At 42.5% G+C, this 22,668-nt stretch overlaps 1 protein-coding gene across 3 annotated transcripts in view; it reads right to left on the bottom strand.

The window, feature by feature from the left end:
- The window catches only part of actn1 (actinin, alpha 1), a 58,269-nt gene that overhangs the window by 3,162 nt on the left and 32,439 nt on the right, over positions 1 to 22,668 (bottom strand). For all 3 annotated transcript variants that reach the window (XM_023421040.2, XM_023421036.2, XM_023421038.2), the window contains exons 4-18: positions 20,818 to 20,904; positions 20,131 to 20,218; positions 15,999 to 16,077; positions 14,993 to 15,074; positions 14,075 to 14,160; positions 8,949 to 9,041; positions 7,687 to 7,917; positions 6,398 to 6,545; positions 5,963 to 6,113; positions 5,317 to 5,425; positions 4,737 to 4,877; positions 3,989 to 4,171; positions 3,374 to 3,508; positions 3,050 to 3,229; positions 1,502 to 1,648 (exon numbers count right to left, since the gene is read on the bottom strand). In XM_023421040.2, coding sequence (XP_023276808.1) covers positions 1,502 to 1,648; positions 3,050 to 3,229; positions 3,374 to 3,508; positions 3,989 to 4,171; positions 4,737 to 4,877; positions 5,317 to 5,425; positions 5,963 to 6,113; positions 6,398 to 6,545; positions 7,687 to 7,917; positions 8,949 to 9,041; positions 14,075 to 14,160; positions 14,993 to 15,074; positions 15,999 to 16,077; positions 20,131 to 20,218; positions 20,818 to 20,904 — 1,940 coding nt within the window. The remainder of the gene's footprint in view (positions 1 to 1,501; positions 1,649 to 3,049; positions 3,230 to 3,373; positions 3,509 to 3,988; positions 4,172 to 4,736; positions 4,878 to 5,316; positions 5,426 to 5,962; positions 6,114 to 6,397; positions 6,546 to 7,686; positions 7,918 to 8,948; positions 9,042 to 14,074; positions 14,161 to 14,992; positions 15,075 to 15,998; positions 16,078 to 20,130; positions 20,219 to 20,817; positions 20,905 to 22,668) is intronic.

Below are 22,668 nucleotides of genomic sequence, written 5' to 3'. Positions count from 1 at the left end.
ATTCATCTGTTCATTAGCTTTTGATCAATCAACTAATCGTGTGTTTTGTCAGATCAAAGGTCTTATACACTAATACAATACAGTCCATAACAAAAATGTTTAGAATCCATCAGATTCATCTGGTGCTTGCTTTTCCCTCATGTCTAAGAACAAGTGCGAAGATGGACGTTTGGAGACTTAATCCTAATAAAATATGAGATAAAGACACAAGCTCAGGTCCACACTTGACTTCCCGTTGGCTGCGATCGTCCACCTCAGGTATTGATTAACAATAGAGCAGCTCTGGAAGAATGCATGAGGTAATGGTGGAGTCAGCGGGAGAACTGGGGTGAGGAGGAGGAGAGGGAGGAGGGGCAGGAGGAGGAGAGGGAGCTAAATAAAAACTCATCCATAATTGGTGCTGTTCCTGACATTGTGAGCCCCAGTGTAAACACTAAAGTCTGGGGGGGGGGGGCGAAGACAGAGGGTTTTATAGAAGCAGCCTTCAATGGGAAGATATTATGTAGCTACCTGTGATATGAACTAGAGTCTAAACTTTCTTTCCACCTGCTGTGTGTTTGATTTTCATTTAGACGTTTTTGTATTTCACAATAAAAGGTGACTGATTCTGACTTAAAGCGCCTGAGATTTTCAACATGAGTCACTGAACTGTAAGTCCCATTTCAACCAAGCGGTAAAGGTCACTCCACGGCCTGATGCATATCACACACAAACTGTCCACTCTGCACACTCACTGTTTTCTGGTTAAAGGATCGATAACGGACATGACAGGACCAACCCAGACACGATATATTCTCACCTCAACTCCTTCGCTTTGTAGATGCAGTCTAAATATATAAAAGACAAACTTGTGACTCCACATGGCAGAAAGTGATGCATACATCTTTAAAAGAATAGTTCACCGTTTTGGGAAATACACTTAATCAGCTTTCTTGCTGAGAGTTGGGTGAGAAGACTGATAACTACTCTCATAAATATGAAGCCGGCAGACGTTAACTTGGCTTAGCACTGAACTCATAAATCTCACTAAAAAATTAGTAGAGACTCTTGGAAGTAACAACCAGGAAATAGTCTGGCACCAAACACCCCTTAAAAACTACAAACTGCTGTTTTTTTCTCTTCAGTTTTTGCACAAATTAAATAAACAAGGTTCAATTTATTACTCAGCTTCAAAAGGTGCTAGTGGGCAGGTTTCATTACCTCTGGACAGAGCCAAGCTAGCTGTTTCCCCCTGTTTCCAGTCTTTATGCTATGCTAAGCTAACAGTCTTCTAGCTTTAGTCTTATGTTTAATGGTCAGATATGAGAGTGGTATTGATCTTTATCATTTAACTCTCAGCAAGAGAGTGGATCAACATATTTCACAAACTATTCCTACTCCAGTCTGACTCTGCAGCATGTCTTTGTGCCAAGAACCAAACCCAAAAGGTCTGACTGTAAACGAGCAGCGCGCGTCGCCTCTCTGCTTTGTGTCTGCACAGTGACTCAGTGCGACTACTGACCCTGTCGAAGTGATTGAAGGAAGCCCGGAACTCGTTCAGCTGCTCCTGGCTGATGCCCTTGGCGTCTCGCGTCAAGATCTGGTTCTCGATTTCATTGATGGTGCGGGCGATGGTGGTGAGTAGCTGCTCCCAGCCCACACGGATGTGCTGCAGAGGAGAGAGAGAGAGAGAGAGAGAGACAATGAAGGAAGGCTAAGGAAGAGACGGAGAGTACAAGAGCTTCAGCTGAGATTTAGCTTTGGGTCAAACAGTGGTTGTAAATGATTGGTTATTTGTTTTTATTGCGGATAATGTCTGACATTGCTTCTAAATCAGCCTTCAAAACTTGACTTTGAATGCTGTGATTCCGCACAGTCTGGTATTTGGCTGTTCTGCTTTGTCTCTGATGGCCACCATCTTCCTTCACACTGAGAACAATAGTGACAGCTGTGCCCTGTTTCTCTACTGCCAGAACAGCGATAGCATAAGTCAACATTGCAGATTTTTGTCAAGAAATCTCATGTAAAGACAAAAACCCACAATTTGTTAGTCCGTGTCTCAACACTGTCTGACTTTTCTACAGCAGCTTGTCTCTGGCTCTCAGCTTTAAGCCCATTGGTTCCTACTGAAAAGACAAATCTTTAAAAACTGATTCGGAAATATAAACTTAAGTATAAACTGGTTTTCTAAAGCAGAGCACATATGCACATATGATGATTTATTGAGCATCTACAGCAGCAGGATGGTGTATGTGCAACTGACTCATAATAAAATAGAGTGCCAGAAGTTATAGTTAATGGTTTTTGGACAACAATGGAGCTCTATGGCACAGAGGAATAAGATATATCAGGTTTTGGATAGACAGATTGTCTGTCTATCCAAAATTAAATTCGATAAAGTCGATCAATCCATTGCTGGTTTTGGGATTTTCTGACAATAAGAAAAATAGAATATCACTTTAAATGGTCTGACATTGGCTAAACCGCAACGGATAGGGCACAAGAGGTCACCAAGAAATGTACAGTATGTAATGCAGTCAAAAATATTACTTTTTAATTCAATTTAATTTAATTTAAAATGTAAAAGTGGCTTTTGTCTCTCGTCATTCAGCAGCTGATTCCAGACACACCCACACGACAGCTTTGAAAGTGCTTCTGTTGTTGTGCAGAATGTCTGCGACAAAATTCATAAGAATTATTCTGGCCAGTAAAAACCGTTCTTGGCAGGCAGGGCTTCAGAGTTAAGCACTTGGCCGATGAGCCGAAAAGTTAATTTTGTACGCCGGAGACTCGATGGTGAGCTGCCATGTCAGAAGAGTTTTGTATTAAACTCTTGAAGGCTTTCCTGTGGTCGTCCTAACATGCTGCCACCCATTGTTTTCTACTTTGTGGCAAACCGCGACCATCTGCAACCAAGGCGCCGTTCAACAAAGCTTAAAGTATTTGCAGGACACAGCCAGGTCAGATGGTCACGTCCGACACATCAATTCAATCAAGTGACGTGAAGTTAGACGTGTTTTCTTTCAGGTTTGATTGTCGCATGTGTGGAGACCTTGAATCCAGCTTTTACCTCCATGGTGTAGTTGGTGTGCTTGTTGTCAAAGATGAGGGCTTCCTGAATGAGCTGGTGGTCTCCCTCCAGCTGGTCGATCTTTGGCTTGTAGTTGACGATGCTCTTCTCGTACTGGCGTAGGTGCGTCAGCTGGTCCTCCAGGGTGCCGTGCATCTCGATGGAGATGCGGCCAATTTCCTGCAATAACGCATGATGAGAAAATACAAATGAGCTGCCTTGTTTTCACACTGACTGCCCTGGTAGGTGATTCATCTTAAAAGCTGGCCTCCTCCTGAACTTGTTACACGGTCGTTTGTCTTTTTTGCCTCTGCTCGCACTGACCTCCATCTTGGTCTGGATCCAGGGCCCGATGACATTGGCCTGGTTGGCAAACTGTCTGCGCAGACGCTCGTTGTTCTGCTGCCGGGCGTGTTCCTCGATCAGAGCCTGGTCGCGCTGAGGCACCAGCTGCCTGACCTGCAGCGCGGTGCAGAAAAAACCCAAATCAAATACAAGTTTGCATGTTTGATTTTTGATGTTGTAGAATCAAAATGGTAAAAAAAAAAATGAATAAAAAACATCAGAACAAAACAAATTGATCCTGCTCTTAACCCTGTTTTCCATCATACATGTCTCAGGACTTGAATAATATATTATACCTCATCCAAAACTTAATTTTCCTTTTCATTCCTATCAAGATCTCTCATGAAGAGTCTTTGTGGCCTGAGGTTTGGTTTGACTGATGATTACTGGAAGTTGATACGGGCAAGTTAGAGTTGAGAAACCTATGGGAAGTATTTGGCACTTTCTAAATCCCACTACCATTAATGTGAAGCAAAGCGCTGAGCCACAGATTTCATTATCACATTGATCACATTAGATCTTCCTTGAATAAACAAAGAAAAGAAAAAAAAACATCTTGAGTCGTGTTTCCCTGCGCGTGATTGATCTTATTACCTTGTCCCACTTGGCGTTAATCTCCTGTGGGTTGATGGTGGTGTAGGGGTTGGTGCCAGCCATATTCACATGATAGGTCTGCACAATCTTGGCAATCTCATTGTGGATGCCCAGGATGGCCTGGCGCTCTTTATCCGCCTCTGGCAGCGTGGCTTTGAACTGCTCGTGGGCTGTGCTTAATCCCTGAGACGCAAAACATCAAGATATTAAATAAATATACAAACCGCAACCACAACATTAAAGGTTATCATCATTTTTTTTTTTTTTTACATCTGAGAGAGAACTGGCTTCCTTCCTCTTCTTGAATTTTAGAATATGAAACAATGACAGCTTGTGGTTTTCTCTCTTAACGTCCCACTGACAGAGAACTGCTGTATAACTACTGCTGAAGGACAACTCTTCTCAAACTGATCAAATCTTACAAACTGTGCAGACTACTAACGTGTATACCTAACTACATAAACGTGAGAAATGCATTTCTTTCTTATGGTTCCCTGCTTTATGTTGAAGCAGAAAACAAAGTTTAAAGTTTGACATTTTGGGAAATACGTTTATTTGTTTGAGTTAGATGAGAAGATCATGATCACTCTCATATCTGTCATTTTCATTACCTTCACACAGAGCCAGGCTAGCTGTTTCCCCTGTTTCCAGTCTTGGTGCTAAGCTAAGCTAACCAGCATACATAACGTGACAGCCGTTCATTCCAGAGTGGATAAAGTCTCCTCTGTTCTTCTCTCTCCGCGCTCACCTGGATTTCTTCGATGGTGTGGACGATAAAGGTGTCCTGCAGGTCCTCCATGGCGCCCTCCATCCAGTTGTTGAATGGAGCCGCTCTTTTGGCAAACTCAAGGTACAGTTGGTCGATGGTTTCAAGCAGTTTCTCAGTTCTCTGTTGAGCATAAATAAAAAGGTTATCACGCAAACTCACAGGCTTTTTATTGACCTTAAAAGACTTGCTGGGTGAAATTCAAGGATTTACAGTCTCTGCGGTTTATTTAAGATTCTTACAAAGAGCTGGCGCATATAGAAGGATTTGGAGGGGGTTATATTTTTACAGATAAAATCTTCCGATTTCAAAGGACTCTCGAGGCCAACAGGAGCCCTGAAAATCAACCAGTCTCTTCACAGCCTCTCGCTGTGCGGGAGAAAACTTTCATCTCTAAATGTGTAATTATTTCTGCTCCAAGCAACACCAAGAAGAGAGAGGGGATTTAGAAAGAGGGACAGCAAAGTGAGTGAATTTAGAAGTTGGAAATCTGACTCTTCAGTAACTTGTTTATTGTAAATTCTCTAAGGAGTATCCCAGAGTCTGTTTTAACCCCTCTCACCTGCAAAGCCTCACTGCGTTTCTGGGTCAGAGCTCCCAGCGCGTCCCACTGGTCACAGATCCGTTGGCAGCGAGCGTTTACACTGGGGGAGTCGTAGTAGTCCAGCTCACTGGAGCACAAACACACAAGAGCAGAGGAGATTAATTATCATTTATGCTTTTAATTCCCAATAAAGCTTGTGTATTCATTAGGTTGTTTTTGTGCCATCATCTTTCTTTGATGCACTTTAACGCCTTCATGATCCAGCTGTGACTTTGTTCGTTATTTTAATATTTAGTTTTTGTCTTTTGTTGTGGTGTGAAATGTTTCTATGGATCCCTAAAGGGTTTGTTTGTGTCGCAATTTCTTGGTGTGTCGTTATTTACATCTGCAAATGAAGTGAACCTAAAATTCTGGAAATAATAAAGTTTGAGATCCCCAACGACAGTGTAGTGAGATAGTGAGATGATCAATACAACCATGGAAGAGAGAGTTACTGAAAATTTAACGTGAAAATAATCACTTTGTGTATCTGAATCAGTTGAATGTCTAAGATTTAAAAAGAAAGTTTCCAGGGCCTTTCTCTATTTTAGTCTTTTAGAGCCGTAGAAGGTTGCTGCACAATCCTTTTTCCCATCGACCCTGGCCTTGTTTTGTCGTCTCTTACTTTAACTCCTGTGCGATGGCAGCGATCTGCTCCACACGGTCCTGATGTGCAGCCAGGTCGCTCTCAAAGGCCTCGTGTTTCTTCAGCAGGGCCTTGATCTCTGACAGAGAAGCCGTCTCGTAGTCACGCTTCTGCAGCATCTCCTCCTTACCTGCAGGGAGAGACACAGAAAACATACCAGTACAGTTAATGTTAGTTTTTAAAAAAATATCAAATCAATGTGTCTTGATTTTGAACTGTTCAAAATTGTTGTTAGGTGATAATTGCATTCTGTATTTTAACAAGCAAACATCTCAAACATGTAAATGTTTATAGGCTGTAATTTCCATTTCGCTTCACTGTGGCCTGAGGCACATGACACTAAGCACCGGAGCCTGCTGGATCTTTGTGTTAGAGACAGTGAGCTGTTCTCAGCTCATTTAAAATGTTCAGTACCTTCAGTCCAAGCTTCATGGATAGCTGCTTTCTGGCGGAATTTCTCCGCCAGGTGGTCGAGTCTTTCCAGCCTGCGAATCTCGTTTAGGAGCCACTCCTCGTAGCCTTTCTCTGCTCCCTCTAGATTTCCCCACGCATTGTTAATGTCCTGAGTGACGCAAAGGAGAGTACCAAAGGATTTATTCTAGCCAAAAACAGGCGGAAATAAACAACGTCTACAAGGGGGGAAAATGCTGTGAGCAAAACAAAATATCATATGTGCACATCTATTGATGTTAAACTAAAGCTAAACCTGCTTTAACAGATCTTTTGGCCACTTGTGAGCAATGGAAATAACCTACAAACAACACCCACCTATTATTACCTCACTAAAATTGATATGGTGATTTTGTTTGAAAACAGTTGTTTATTCACTCCGGCTGCCTGATGAATGTGCATCCAATACTCACTTTATTCTGGCCTCCAGCAACTCTTGAGAAAAATACCTGGCTCTTTAGCTGCTAAATGCCCCATGTTTGCTAAATTGGTGTTTGCTGTTGGACAGTTAGCTTACAGGGGGGGTTCATTTTCAGGGCTTTTCCACTTAAAACTGTTGCCTGCTGCGACGCTTATGAGAGCTATGACCCACAAGTGACTATTAAACTGTAAAACTGTGCCTGTAAAACCAAAACTATTAGCTGAAATATGCCAAAATGCTACATAGAGCTGAGGGGCCAACTGGGCTGGAGCTAGCTGGTTAGCATGCTAACTCCAGCAAAAGAAAATAAGTGATAGAAATAGAAGCAAAACAAGAGGGTTTCTTTTCACCATTGGAAACAGCTCTTGGTGAGTGATGGATTGAAGTTTGATGGTGAACTCAAAACTTGAAATGTTTATTTTAGACTGGTAAGTAAACAGCTGTTAATGCTAACACCGGCTATGTAGCAATAGCAAAACTTACAAATAGCTCCTTTAATGTAAAAATATTGATCATCACAGCTTTAAACTGGATGGGAAAAACAAAATCTCTGACAAACAACTTGTTTTGCTGATGTTTTCAAAAAAATAATATAAACATGCAGTTGTGTAACTCTTTACATATACAACTTCATACAATTTCAGTCTTTGGTTAACGGGGCTAAAAGTCTGTTGGTCACATCTTCTGCTAAAAAACAGACACTTCAAAGCCACCAAGTGAGACACGGGTTAAAATGAGCTCATATATACGCTGACATCATGATTCATGTACAGGAACTCTTCAACAAAATCTCTTGCCTTGTCCTTTTTTCTTCAAACTTTTTGTGACCTACCGAGACCATCTTTCCCTCTGAGGGCATGAAGGCGGGCCGGTTGCTGAGCCTCAGCTTGGTCTGGAGGGTGTTGAAGTTGATCTCCAGCTGGCACTTCTCCTGCACTTTGGGCGGCTTGTGGAGGCGGCGGTAATCTCTGAAGTCCTCCAGCTTCTGCTGCATGGCCTGCATGGTGTTCTCCGGCAAGCGGTTCTCCAGCCAGGGGATAGTGCGACGGATCCACTCCAGCAGCTGGGGTGTTGATGTTGGTGTGTGGGAGAGTGTGTGTGTGTGTGTGGTAAAGGGTGAGAATAAGAGGAAGAAAATGGAGGAAAAACAAGTTTAAGGAAAAGAAGAAGGTCAGAGAGGCAAAGGAGAATCATGCAAATAGAAGAAAAATGCAGAATCATGAACGATAGAGAGGAAGTAAATGAGGTGTAGTGGATGTGATTAATATGTGAAAAAAAAATAAAGGTTGAGATAATTGGTTAGCAAATTTTTTACTAATTTCTTGCAATCAAAAGAGAACATTTTGTGTCTGATTTAAAGATCCACAGCCGTGTTTTTGCATGTTTCATCCCATTTACTACAATTTGTGTGTCATTTTCATTGGCTGACAATTTTCTATAGCAAAAAATAACTTTTTAAAAATAACAGCTGTAGCCTGACTGAGAGTTTTAGTAAATCTGATAAATACACACCGGCCAATATTCCTTCTTTAGATGAATACATAACATAAATCCATAAAATCTTTAACAAAGTTCTGGATATTTTCAGTTGAAAAATAAACACTATTTCAAAACCACATCAAAGCTATTTTGATTCTCAGTGGCAGTTTTCTGTTTATTGGCTGACATGTGCAGCATCACTGATACATCTGTGATAAACTAATATCTAGTCTAAATTTTCATGTTGTAATGACATGACCTGGTCGTCTGAGTGGTAGAAAAACTGCTGTATATTCATGTAGTTGAAAATAAGTTGAAGAAAACACATTTGCAGTTGGTTTTAAATGAGTTAAAACAGGCAAAAACATGTTTATAGTCTTATATAAATGACTTCTTTTTGTGTGCTGAAGACTTAAAGCTCCAGTATTTTCCTGGCTGCCTGTTTATCTTGATCTACCAGCTTCGTGGTCTCTAACCCTGGACCTGTACAGAGCACAGACACCCCTGGGCTGGGAGGTGAGGGAATGACTCGAGAAAAAAAAAAGGAGAATAGAGGTAGAGAGAGGGGATAGTGGAGGTGCAGGACAATTGTAGGGAAAATCGGGGTGTGCTCACATCACTGGCCAGCTTCTCATAGTCCTCCATCAGCTGCTCATTCTCTTGGTTGACAGCCAGCACCTTGCAGATCCTGTTGGCCGCTGTCTCTGCCTGGATGACGAGGGCGAGGGGAGAAACAGTGTGAGACGCAGAAATGTAAACTGAGCTTCGCTGGTGTTCAGTCATCTATACCGCACAACGCACGTGTATCTGGTGTGTGTGCTCCATGAAATTAAAACGGATATATTTGATTTACATACAGTATATTCATCACTGCCTACGCAGGATTGTCCCGAGTGAGTCATTTTTTGGGGATGAAGCAATAGATCAGCAACAATGCAGCAAGCCAGTGAAAACAGGACCGCTTAGTGCATGATGCTACCTCTGGAAAACTGTCTGGGCTTGTGTGAATGTCACCAGATGTCACCAAAATTAATAATCTAACGTCCTTTTCCAGCAGGAAGGACTCTGGAGAGCGACAGTGACGACTAACAAGGACACATCATTTAGTACCTGTCGTCAGGTGTCGGGGCACCTTTCTACCTGCACCACAGTCTTTTTATAGAACAGCAGTGTACAGTCGTGTTATTTTAGACTCTCAACCTACATACAGAGACTGAAGGGAATAAAGAGCGAGGCTCCCGTGAGAATACAAAAAGCCCAGCGGGGGGAAACAGAAGGTCTCATCCATGACACAACACTTCCTCAACATGGCCTGTCAGTCCTTCATCACTGGACTGGCAATGCATGAGCGAAGCGGAGTTTCCATGACAACACGTAGTCAGGAAAGCTCACTGAAAACAAGAGAGAAGGGTTTATAGAGAAAATAGAGGCAAGAAATTTAAGCAACATGCATAAAGTCTGGAAAATGTGCAGCGGATTTAGGCTTGGAAATGTAAACGACCGGTGTTCTAAAGTGATGAAGTTAAAGTAGATTATATTAAAAAAATCGAATGAAATCCATGTCGTTGTAATGAATCAGCCCAAACTGCACCACTATCAGTTTCCCTCCGAGGAAACAAATCGATTTAAAATGCAGCATAACCTCGCAGCGGTGTCCTTTTAGAGCGCACGGACGCACAGTTACATTGACTCGAACGTCCCCTCCCGCCCCGTTTCATAGCTCAGAGACCCGCATTCCTCACAGAGGGCTGCTTCCAGCCTCCTTTTGTCCAGGGATCACGAGGAAACTTGGCTCGGTCGGAGACGTGCTCCGGGGGGCTCCACCAGGAGCAGCAGGCGAGCTGCCTTAAAAGGAGAGTCAGGATGTGCAGGTCGTGCTTCTGTGAGCGAGTGTTTGCACACGAGGCCTGTTTACTGACAGCCCTGACAGCCAGGGCCGCTTTTATGAATTACTTTGCCCTGACATCAGAGGAGGCAGCGGGACGACACTGGACGGATCGATTATTAAGGAAAAAACTATCTTAGAGGCAAACGAGGACACGGCCCCAGTGTGTCTCTGCTGTATTATCATTATGTTTGAATCAGAGAATCTGTTTATTTATTTAACCAGGGCGAAATCCTCCGATCATCAGTCATAAGAATTTTCTTGATTCGCCAACAAAAGAACATTTTCTTAATATTAGATTTTCTGATTTTTTTTCACATCTTATTTAAGCACTTTAACCTGCAATAACCTCATTGCCTCTTTTCGCTTACAGGTCGTCATCTCATCAATTGTTGCATAAAATTATTGATTATCTCTACTTCAACTTCTGAGTTATAATTTCTGTAAACTTCTATACGATTGTAACCGTTGTTACAGCCTTCTCTACACTGCCAGGTATAATTGGCGAAAACACAAAATCTCCTCATTATACTCAAATTAATTTGTTTTTCCCCTATAAAGTCAAATGTTAAGCAATTTAATCTTAAATTAAGGTAATTAGCTTTAAAATACCCCACATGTGGAATATGTTTGTAATCGCACATCGTAAACTTCCACAGCTCATAAAACCCCCACACGTTTTCAGAGACATCACCGAGGACATGACCACAGTGACCTCAGTCATGTGACCTCTATCACTCTGCTTCATCTATGTTCATGTTACATTCTGGTGCTTTTATATTTTCAGAAATCTTTTTCTTACACAAAACAGCAAAGGAGATATGTAACTCCTGACTTTCTGCTGTCAGCCTGGCAGTGGACGGACGACTCCTTGAGGAGTCTGTAAATATTATCAGAGCTGTGACCAATTTAACTTTCAGGAATCAAATTAGATTCTTATCATCATGACTGTAAAGATAATAAACGCATGCACCTTTCTTTGTAACGTTAATGTGAGGATTACCGTATCCACATCCAGCCAACGAGAAAAAGTTAGAGCGATGGTGTTTACGGGGAAAGTTCTGCCCCGGAGGGAAGAATCTGAGGTGTCTGACAGTGTGTTTCCCCCACCCCCCGTTTCTATGTGAAACCCTTGCCAGCACCGTAAAACCGTGTGCCAGCCAGCAGTTGTTTCCGGACTCCTTCTCCTCAGGAGGTTCAATCGCTCCATTAAGAAGTGGATCCTAATAAGTACAGGAGACTTAGCGGATAACCTGTCTGAGTGTGTGTGTGTGTGTGTGTGTGTGTGTGTGTGTGTGTATGTGTGTGTGTGTGTGATACGTCTCCATTATTGCCTGCACAGATCCTGAGCGGATTTGGCATGTCTTTGGAATAATGTATTCCCCCGAGAGGGTAAGAACTTCAAATCTGCGAGGGGGAAGGTTGAGCGATGTATCCAGGATCAATACGCCGCTGACAGAGGGAAGACGGGGAGGTTCTGAACGACTGAGGGGTCGTGTTTCCCAGCGGGGGGCCGCCCACGATAAAAAGAAAAGTATGAAGTCATAGCGCTTCAAGGCTCATGAAACAAAAACTGTTCAACAGATTTGTTGGAGATAAGATGTCAGTATGTGTTTTTCTTGGGCTAGTTAATTAAAAAATCCAGAGATCTTTCTCCCACTTTGACCCCACTCTTGACATTCGTTTGTCTTGGTGATAGAGAGTGGGTCAGGAAAGATGCTTAAAACCTGCAATACCAGCAAAAAAAACAGTCGTTCATTTACATGTTTCTGGCCACCTGGTGAATCAGAGTTCAATATCTACTCTCCTTTGAGTTGTGTTTCTGACCTGCACAAACTCCTGAGGGAAATATCTGACTCTTTAGCTGCTAAATGCTCCACTATGTTCACCAGCTGGTCTCCAACCTCCGTCTGCCCCGCAGTTTGCTGCCGGACTGCTGGTGTATAGACGGTTTTTCTTTGAGAAGCAGCTTTAAATTACCGTACTGAGCCTTCAGAAGTCAGATTTTCGTATTCAAAAAACATCAATAGAATTGCTGATGCATGAGAAAAGTGAACTCCGCACAAAAAGCATCTCTGAACCTTCAGCTGAGACGTTTTGAAGGCGATGTTTTGCCTGATATTATCCTTCTTGTTGTCGTGCGGAGTCGTAGGATCAGACCGTGGTATCACACTTCAGCAGTGAACAAACAAATGTTGGCAAAGTCGGACTGCGGCTCAGCTGTCATTCGCTGCCAGACACTTTTGGCAGGTATCCGCTCATTGTTTGGAGATTGTTTTTTTTCATTTAGTTTCTCACCTTCTGCTTGCCTGAGAACGCGTGGTAGTAACACGACACATAAGTCATGACGGCCTTCTCATCTGGCCTCAAGGTGCTAATGATATCTGCCCAGGGAACAGAGGAAGGGGAGAGGGGACAGAGAAGAGAAAATATGCAACAAGAGTAAAAGTGTGCAGAGACACAAGGGCCAGCAGGGGGCGTAATCACAAGAGGAGGCAGCACAGAGGGCACAAGTCGTCTCCAGTCTACCTCCAGTTTGTCTTCAACTCGGTTCGGTTCAATTCTCTCAAAAATATTAGAATAAATGTGGCAGAATTTTAAGTAGGAGGTGGGTGGACGGAGTGAAAATATATTTTATTTTATATGTCTTTTCTTTCTTTTCTTTTTTTTTAAATGTATGAATATGTGAAGCTCATCTCAAGACGTGTTAAAATTAATCGCCTCCAGCTGTTCAACCAAAAAATACAACTAGAACTTTGGCGTCAAATATCTTTAATTTTGTGAGCAGGGAAACTTTTTGAACTTTTAAACTTTCGTATTTTGTAACGAAACTTCGTCTGACTGAATTTAACAACCAGCTGTGACCCGTCCCACAACTTCTCAGAGCTGTGATGCAACTGAGAGTCCAGCTGTAGTTTTCATTGTGTGTGTGTGTGTGTGTGTGTGTGTGTGTGTGTGTGTGTGTGTGTGTGTGTGTGTGTGTGTGTGGGGGGTGGTGGGAAGAGACCACGCCTCCCCACTCTCTCCAGTAATAAACACAGACATTTTTGCTTAAACACAGCTGTGTTGAAACTCTCTCTCTCTCTCTCTGCTGCCGGGGCCTCACAAATCAACCTGGCTCTTATGTAAGTCCTGCTTGCTGATGCTCTGCGAGGAGGCACCGTCTCCCAGTTCCTGTTGTGCGTCAAGGTAGCTGTCAAACTAACCGACAGCCAGTCACTGCCCAACAGAGAAAGTCCCACACAGCTCCTCTGTCTCGCAGAGAAACAAGGAAACAGACTCTCTACTTAAACCAAACCGGCGCGCATCCATTAAGATGAACCGTCGGCTCGCTGCTTGACTTTGAAGTGCCACCTTTAATTTCATTCATTCACTCCACCCTCCATTTAATCTGTCGCTCTCGAGGCTGAACATAACCATCCATTTAAACGGTTACATCTTCCCCCCGCCACGCTAGACTTCAGGCCAATTTGTCTCCCTTCGCCTTCATCACAGGCAATCATCTTCATTTATCAGATAAAGCTCCGCCGCACCTCCCACTCCGCTCAGCTTCTGTTCAGAGCAACAAAACCCTAATCGGGAGCGAGTTTGAAGGCCCTGCGGCGCCGTGACAACGAGGTACACTGGAGACACACTTGTGCTCATTGCCTCTAAGAACAGAGTGTCGTCGTCCCATCATGCATTTGGTGGTGTGAACCATGCGGAAAGAGAAGGAGAGTGACCCCTGCAGGGGGGCGTTGTGCACTGCAGAGAGAGAAGGAGCACCGTTAGGAGAAACACAAGGAGGAGGGGAGTCAGGTAGAGGAGGAGGAGGAGGAGGAGGAGCAGGAGGAAGGAGACGCTGCATCCAGGATACCTTCTGGGCGCCTGAGAAGGCGTGGTAGAAGCTAGAGACGTAGGTCATGATCGCCTTCTCGTCCGGACGGGCAGTGCCCACAATGTCTGCGGGGAAGAGAGGAGGTCAGGGAGGGGGGGTTGGGGGATGGAGGGGGGCAGTGGAGGTTGTTAAACAGAGAACAGATAAATCAAGAAACAGGAAGTAGAGCTGGGGCTCAGCTCTTCTCATAAACAGTATCCAGAGTGGAAAGAAAAACACGTCGTATCACAGTCCAGATGTGCTGAGCAGGGAGGATCGGCTCTTTTAAACACAGAGATTTTAACGTCGACATTAACTACGTGAGCTGAAGACTTGAATTGATTTGTACTAGGAGAACAGCATATTCAATTCAATAATATATTCAATAGAAAAGGGATGTTTGTCTCCCTCTGTGTGCACAGCTGCGTGTGTGAGCGTTCAAGCCAAAATACAGTCTCTCAGATCACGGAAAAAGCCAAACTGTATAGACTTTAATGAAGTGATTCCCCTGGAGGATGGGACAAGAAGTAAGTTCATATGAAGCCAAAGCAATCTTTAGTCCCATGTGATCAATAAACAAAAAGACATGGTGGAAAAGGGAGAGTCCGTTTTGGTTCTCAGCTTTCTGAAAGCAATCGCCCTCTCAACACTGATTCAGCAGTACACATGTAACATAATGTACTTTAAGTAGGCCTGTGAGGAATGTGGAGCTCTGCCCTTTTCACACCTTTGCACACCTGGCTAATCACCGCGGAAACGCAGATGTGGCTGTTAGATGGCTGCTTTCACATCCATGTCCTGAGAGGAGCTTTCTGTCACTCTCACCTCTGAGAGAGTATATTTTGTTTTGACTTTGAACACAGGAAAAAGTCTGTTCTCCTCATCATCATCACCCCCCCCCCCCCCCCGACTGTTCACCTTCTGCGTCCAACATCTTGGGGATGTCCAGGTACTTCTCTGCCACGTCGAAGGCTGTGTTCAGGTTGGTCATGGGGTCATCCTGTCAACAGCAGACACAGTGAGACCATTAAGATCTTTTATGTCACTGTAGTATCCTGATGGGAAACCGCTTCTATTGGACAGTAGCTAGTTACTGTACGTGGAACAATGTCTCTCCTACACATCAGTTTATCAAGGTTAAATGTTGCTTTTATATATTTTGTTGCTTGAAAGAGAAGAAAAATTTCAAAAATCTTGAAACTAAAATTCAATCACCAGAACATTTTTTCTACATACCTTTTATAAATGCTTTATGTCTTTTGCCACTAATAAAACAATAAATGGTGTAGACTTATTTTAATTACCGCACTTATGCACTGTTCAGCACTTCTTTTAAATGCTGTTAAAAGTATTGATGTCTTACTGATTTTATGCCTTCTATGTGATCAATTTTTTAAGTTATTCATTATTTCATTGCACTTGTTGCATGTAATGTCTTTGTTGTAAAACACTTTGTCTGACATTTCTTGTAAGAAAGGTGCTATACAAATAAAGTTTAATATTATAATGATTATTATTAATATTATTAATAATTATAATTTATGTAATTCTTCTGGTCAAAATACCAAACATTCCTCAATCTCGACTTCTGACGTGAGGATTTGATCATTTTGTTGTACATGATAATAAACCTTTGTATTTATATTTACAGATATCTTATAGATCAAAGTTTATTGTGCTCATGTAATTGAGATAGATCTCTACTCTCCAGGTGCTTTCTCACAAGAATACTTCCGGCAGGTGATCATAATGAAACAAGTGTTTACATCTCCTGTTTCACTGGTTCAGTCAGAGCAAAACGGTTTCCTTTCTTTCTCCTGTCTGACTGAATATTTGCCTACAAGCTTTTCACTCATGGTGACTCCCGCCGGCGTTTGTGCTTCATGGTCTTAGCGGTTCGTGGTGTCAGACAACGTTCCCTCACCTTGCGAAGTTTTCCATAGTCAATGAGTTCTGGACGGTGTCGATGAATGAGTGCACAGAAACCCAAACCATCTTTCCAGCTGAAACAGAGAGAGAGAGAGAGAGAGAGAGAGAGAGATGTCAGGGCGAACGTGAGGGGAAACGTAATGAGTTGAGGAAAAGAGAAGGAATTTGTCTTTAATCTTTGATCGAGACCACCACCCCCCCACCCCCAACACACCCACATCCTCCTGGCAGCACATGGTGTGTTACTGTAACACAGCAGAAAGCATCAGCCTAAACGGGGATGATGGGTTATTTCAGTGAACCACGTGTACCGCAAAGTCTCTGATTAAAGTTAAACCTCAGGTTCTAAAGTTTGGGAAATGTTTTTGATGCTTTGTCACGACGAGACCCAAAGACTCTCTTCTCCTGTCTGAATATATGAAGAAAAACGTTAGAAACCTGGGAACTCTGGTGAAAAACGAGCCATTAAAATTATTTTCAAGGACTCAGGACAGAATTGGTAATCGCTGTCGGTTTGCTTCTGAGGGCCAGATTCTGGATCATGTTCAGAGAAAAAGAAATTTCTGCTCGGTTACTTTAGTACACTGAACAGACAGGGTGCTGGGGCACTGCCTTTCTTTAATTCTCCTGAGTAATTTTCTTGGCAAGTGGTTTCACGGCGACTTGCCGACTTACAGATGTGGTCCGGTTTGCAGCAGCAACGAGGCGCCACACTCAAGAGAAGCTACGAGAAAATACTACGTTTTTATCGAGTCATGCAAGTTTATTTATATATTTTATTATATTTCTAGCATGTAAATATTAAAGCTAAAGACTGCTGCTAGCTGTATCTTCCAGATTAAGTTAAAGATGCATTAAGTAATTTGCAAACTATAAACATAATGCTGACAGATTAAAGTTGATATGAAGAAGCAAACATGGAGCAGCACTAGCATCAATTAAAGTTTCACTCTGTCTGACTCTTTAGCGGCTAAATGCTAAAGGTTCACCGGCTAGCCACTGACTTGGTCTGGCTGCAGAGCAGGTGGAGCTCAGTGGGTTTGTAAAGCACTTCCCTGTCTGCTGCGACCAAAAACCGCACTATGGAAGTGAGAAAGTGAAGTTGTGGACCACAAAGACCAAAACAAAGAGTTATAAGAGGCTGAGAGGAACAACAAAGGGAGTGAATCCTTGTGAGCTCATCACTATGACGAACACCTTTCATGTTACAGGTAATAAGTGAATCTATTGTTAATACAAAGATACTGGTTATAGCAGATTTAAATTTTGCTTTAAAACCATATATTCTCTATAATACCTATATAGCGGTTATCAACCTGAGGGCCGGGGCCGGTGGTGGGCCGCCAAGGTATTGTGAGACAGCCGACAAATCATTTGCGAAAACAGTACAATTTTGGTGAAAAGATGTAATTATTAATGAAAAAAAACCAAACAATAAAAATTATGTTTTTAAATGTTTGAAAAGAAAATGATCCTTAAAAACATTAAAACTGTTAAAAACTCCCTTCATTGTGTTTTTTTCTCATATTAAGGCCAATCACTGTGATAAGACAATGATTATGTTGTTGCTGGGCGGATCACTTTGCCACTGGACTGCATCTTACACTAGTTTGCTATCTCAGTCGGATTGTTCACTAAAAGATTAAATCCACGGCAAAAAGTTGAGTATCAAAATGGAAAACTGGTTAGCAACAAGAGACAGAAGGTGAATCGACAAGTGACGGCTTTCAGTTCAGTCCTGAATGTTTAATCATTATCATTAAAATAAAAAGAACTCTGAGAACTTCACCTCCGTTGGATGTGGGCCTCCGACATTGTTCAGATTTTTAAGTGGGTCATGAGTTGGAAAAGTTGGGAACCACTGCGATAAACAATGAGAGAAATACAAATGTACAACCTAAGCGCTTATACAATAAATGCAGTACTGAGGTTTGCACAGCTGCTAAATCTAAACTCCAGGACAAAGTTTAGGAGCGTTACAGTTAAACAGAATTTTGTCTGTAAATCATTGATCATGTATCTAATTATATCTGGTTATTTTTAGTTTAACCTTCTGTACTTCATTGATCAGCGGCTGAAAGCAGGCGGTCTAAAAGCAGTTTGACCGGATGGTGCAGTGCAATCTCAATCTCAGTTTGGAAGAGTTTTGGAGGATTTACTGGTGGAGAATTAGTGCGATGGGTTATTTAAGTGTATTGGTTGCCATTAAAAGCCTGTAATGCACAAGAGGGACTTTTACAAGGCTGCTCTTATACCTGAAGCTGCAGCACTCCAGCGCTCGAGAGACGACATTAAAAAATCAGTATTTTTCCTTGTCTGCGTCTCATCTGTGGACAGAGATGTATCTGCTCTCATCCCTCAAAGAGAGACCACATCAAAGGGTCCACGCTGACAGTCGCTCTCTCCTGCACAGGGATCATCAAGCCTCTCCCTTTACCTTCTCCCGAAATGACCTCACCTCCACCTTTCTTCTCGCCTCGGCTTTCATCCACTGATCTGAGGATCACAGTGGTTTTTTCTCTCAATAATTCAACACACCCCGGAGGCATCCCATGACGTGGATTCAGGACTAACTAGACCCACTCATGGCGGACACATCCAGACAGGATGTTAGAGTAGCTCACGTCCTCACATTCGGGTTCGGCACTTATTTCATTAACTGTCTGCATGCGACAGATCTGCTGGTGTAAATCTAAATGCGCCGGCTGGTTAGCGCCTCGTCCTGTCCCGCTCAGCTGGTCTGGTTTATGAGAGCACGTCTGCTGCTCTGCTCTCCGTCTGCTTTAGGTCTGTTCTGTTCACCGTCACCACCGTCTGAGGCCACTAATGTCGACTGTCAGGAAATTACATATTTATGTAATCCTGCTGTTCTGAAAGTCTTAATTGATCCGGACAAGCCGACATTTTAATTTATAACAGCGTCTTTAATACGTAGTTGCAGGTCTGAGGGATTCGTGTTCCAGAGCTGCCCGGTGCCGCTACGGTGTCGTGTCTGAAGCTTGAATTTAAAGTTTTCTGTTAAGAAGTTACAGCGAAGACACCAACATAAAATGTGGAGACTGAACAGCTGCGATTGGCTGCTTGTTTTTATCCAACATGTCTCTGATGCTGGAGGAAATGTTACCAAAGTTAATAAATAATTTACTAAAGCATTATAGATCGGTTATAAGGCGTTAATAAGAACAACTTCTGGGTTGCCAGATTGTAAAGACACTGAAGGTTTTTATTGCAGGAAGATCATTTAACGCGTCACTTTATGAAAAAATAAACATCCAGAGAATCTCGACCAACTTGTAAACAAGTATAACTGAAGAACAAATGGCTGATTAGAAAGTGATGGATTACCAACATTCGTTATCACCAAATAGAAAAGAATATCACCAGTCTGATGGGTTTTTCACAACCTGGCAACCCAAACAGTTGTTCTTCATTATTATTTACGTCCTATAACTGATATATAGTCAATGATCTATCACTGATAAAAGGGTGAGTCATCAGAAACTAATTTTATGTCTCTTGGTGTTATCTCCTTGGCGAGATGAAAACAACATCACTCAAACTCACTGCGCTGATAACTGAGCCAAGATGCCTAAAAACTGAAGAGCTGAATCTAAAAAGCAGGTTTTACATCGACGGGCAGACACAAGTGATGCTGGGCGATTCACCAAGTTTTAAAAGTATGGAGTAAGAAAATTTTCTTCTTCTTGACCGCCATGAACACCAGAGGGAGTGAAACAAAGTCAGGACTGACTGGGATCAGTCCATGTTACTTTGCTTAAATTACAGCACAACTGGATTTGTATTGACGTCCCCCTTCAGCAAAATCTTTAAGCTTGTGTGACGATAATTAACCAAAAACCTCTGGTTCAGATATAACTGTGGGTGTAATACAACAGCCAAATATGAAAATGCACCAAATTTAACGTTCGCACCAAATAAAACAGACTTTAGGTGACGGTGGTGGCCCCGCTGTTTATTCACAGTCTTTGGCCTAATTTGATGTTTGATGCAGAGGCTCGAACATCTGCTTCCACAATCTCATCTCATTAACTGTAACTTCATCTCCGAATGTGAATATAAATAACATTTTTTAATGACTTATCATGTTTTCCTCCCTCAAGCCTTACCTGATGTGAAAGTTTTGGATGTTGACATTCTTGTAGGGCGCAGTCTTCCTCTGGCACCACAACAGGAGGCCCTCTTTGGCAGATGTCTCTGCATTTGGGAAGAAGGGATCATTGTGAGGTTGGCGAAACTCTCAGGGTTTTTCACTTTGACCGACTCCCGACTAATCCCTGTTTAGTGCTGGATTAAGTGGAGGTGAAGTGAATGGGAAGCATGTGTGATTGCTCGGATGTTTCGTGCTCTCTTGTTTCCAGTGGATACTGAGCTGGTGTCTGGGATTGTGTTGCACCCACACAGTGAGAGTGAAATACTCTAAAACGCACGGTTTTGAAATCTAAAGCTGAACGAATCAAACCTGATTACTTCTGACATTTAAATTGGATTACACTGTAAATGCATTATATATGTTAACCAAGGAGCGGGTCATAATGTAAACATTTCTACCTCCAAAGAGAAGGAGTATTCTCTGAAACATTCATATTCAAATGAACGTGCATTAGCTCAAGTCCATATCTGGTATTGTGCAGCTGGGTGAGATCGTGATGAAGGTCTTTACGCTGAGACACTGTGTCAATGAAGAGTGTTTTCAACTGCAAATGAAGACAGTGAGCAAGAGTCCTATTCAATAAAGTGAAACACACACACACACACACGCACGCACACACACACACACACACACACACAATTACCTTCCACAGAAATGTCTTGGATGGCGAAGCGGAGGATTATGGTCCAGATCATTCCCAGGGTCATCTTAGCGTTCCCATCTACGATCTCTGAAAGACGGACGAAGCAACAACGTTTACATTTTAGAATTTACACATTTAAAAGCGACATGTAATTCATATTTTTCACATCTGGCAGATGTTCCCCGCACTGATCTGGGGATTTCTGGGTAAAATGTTGTCCAGATGTTCAGGTTAATATTTGGCTAAATTTGGTTGAAGACTAAAAGATTTTTGGCGATGCTAGCTTCGTAGCTCGATGTGATGTTGGTCTGTCGGACAGTTCATCGCCCACTTTGAACAACAGACTTTGCTGTTCCTCTAACATTTCCTCAAGTCTCACCATTAAATTGATTGTTGTGGTTTTTAGTGAAATGTCTCAATGGCTATTGAATGGACAAAATTTCCACCAATATTCATATTAGGACTTAACATCAAAATAAAATCATTTAAATTATGTTTAAAGTCCCATAATGTATAAAAGTCGATGTCCATGTGTGGTTTGTTTATAGATCAGGTCTAGGTTCTATATCAATACTGTGAAAGTATCAAAGCCTCACAGCCTGTATTCAGAAACTGAGCCTTGAAACGAGCCGTTGGGACTTCTGTTACATTGTGATGTCACAACAAAGCAGTCACCTCCTTCAGCCATGCCCCCAAGCCCCGCCCACCCCGACCCACTGTAGAAGCCTTGCAGGATTTGGTTTCTACGAGTGTTTACCTGAAATCTGCGATATTTTTATTCAATAACTCAAGAAACAGTCAGATCAATCAGAAAAGAGGATCAGAGCCTAAACTACTATTGAGATTGTTTTTGGTTCTTAAAACCACAAATATATCTTCTTATTGATATCAGAACTTAAAATAAAATACCGTACAAGTGTAAAACATGGGACCTTTAAATAAGTTCTAACCTAGATGTCTGGACATCTTTTGACCTGCCAGTTATTTAATCAATGCTTCCTGGGCTGCTGCCCACAGACAGTTACAATATGTGCAGCAGCACATTAACTTTGCTTTCCAGTATTAGATATCCAGTATTCCAATGGCCAATAACAAGGAGTGCAAGAGTTAAAGAAATGATGCCCTGATGCACAATTTATTCACACTCTTAGGAAACTGACTGATTTAAAAAAAAAAGAAAAAATCATATTTTTTATACTGCGACCATGTGTTTAACAAACGTATGATATACAGAATATAAACAGCTTTCATGGGCCTTTGAGGTCAGGAGCCCAGTTCGACACGGCAGATAATCTGTTGATTCAGAGCCAAAACTCCAGTTGCATGATTTTCCACAGAGGCTCTGCTCGGCTCACAGTATTTCTAAAGGGGAAACTGAGTCAGTGAGCACTAAACCTTTGAATGAATGAGATGTGTGATGATTCAGTCATTTGAGCCTGAACCTGTTTAGCTGTCAATCAGCTGTGCGCCTGCGGCCGAAGGCTGTGAATGAACCGCCTGCGTCCAGTCCTCTCTGTGTTGTCGATAATGAAAATCCCCTCCAGCAGGTCACCCTGTTTGCCTGGCCTTCAATAATCATTCGTTTCTGCCTCTAATCCAATAAGGCACAGAGCACGGCAGCTCCGCGGTTCGCTCCACCGTGACGGACAAACTTGTGCTGCGAGATGTCAGTCAGATGTCTGTACATGTAACTGTGTGTGAAAGACGCCTCAGATTGAATTAGGAGGCAGAAGAAGCTGGGCCCGGTGGCCGAGGCTGACACATGCAGATACATGTTGAGATTAGCTCTAATGAACATGACTGATCATCGGGGGGCACAAATCCTGTTTATTCCATTAGAAACCCCCCACC

The sequence above is a fragment of the Seriola lalandi genome, unplaced genomic scaffold, assembly GCF_002814215.2.
Source record: "Seriola lalandi dorsalis isolate HSWRI2012SDOR001 ecotype SW California unplaced genomic scaffold, Sedor1 jcf7180002054660, whole genome shotgun sequence".
Taxonomy (NCBI): domain Eukaryota; kingdom Metazoa; phylum Chordata; class Actinopteri; order Carangiformes; family Carangidae; genus Seriola; species Seriola lalandi.
The sequence above is the reverse complement of the archived record's forward strand: the minus strand, read 5'-3'. Positions and strand labels throughout refer to the sequence as shown.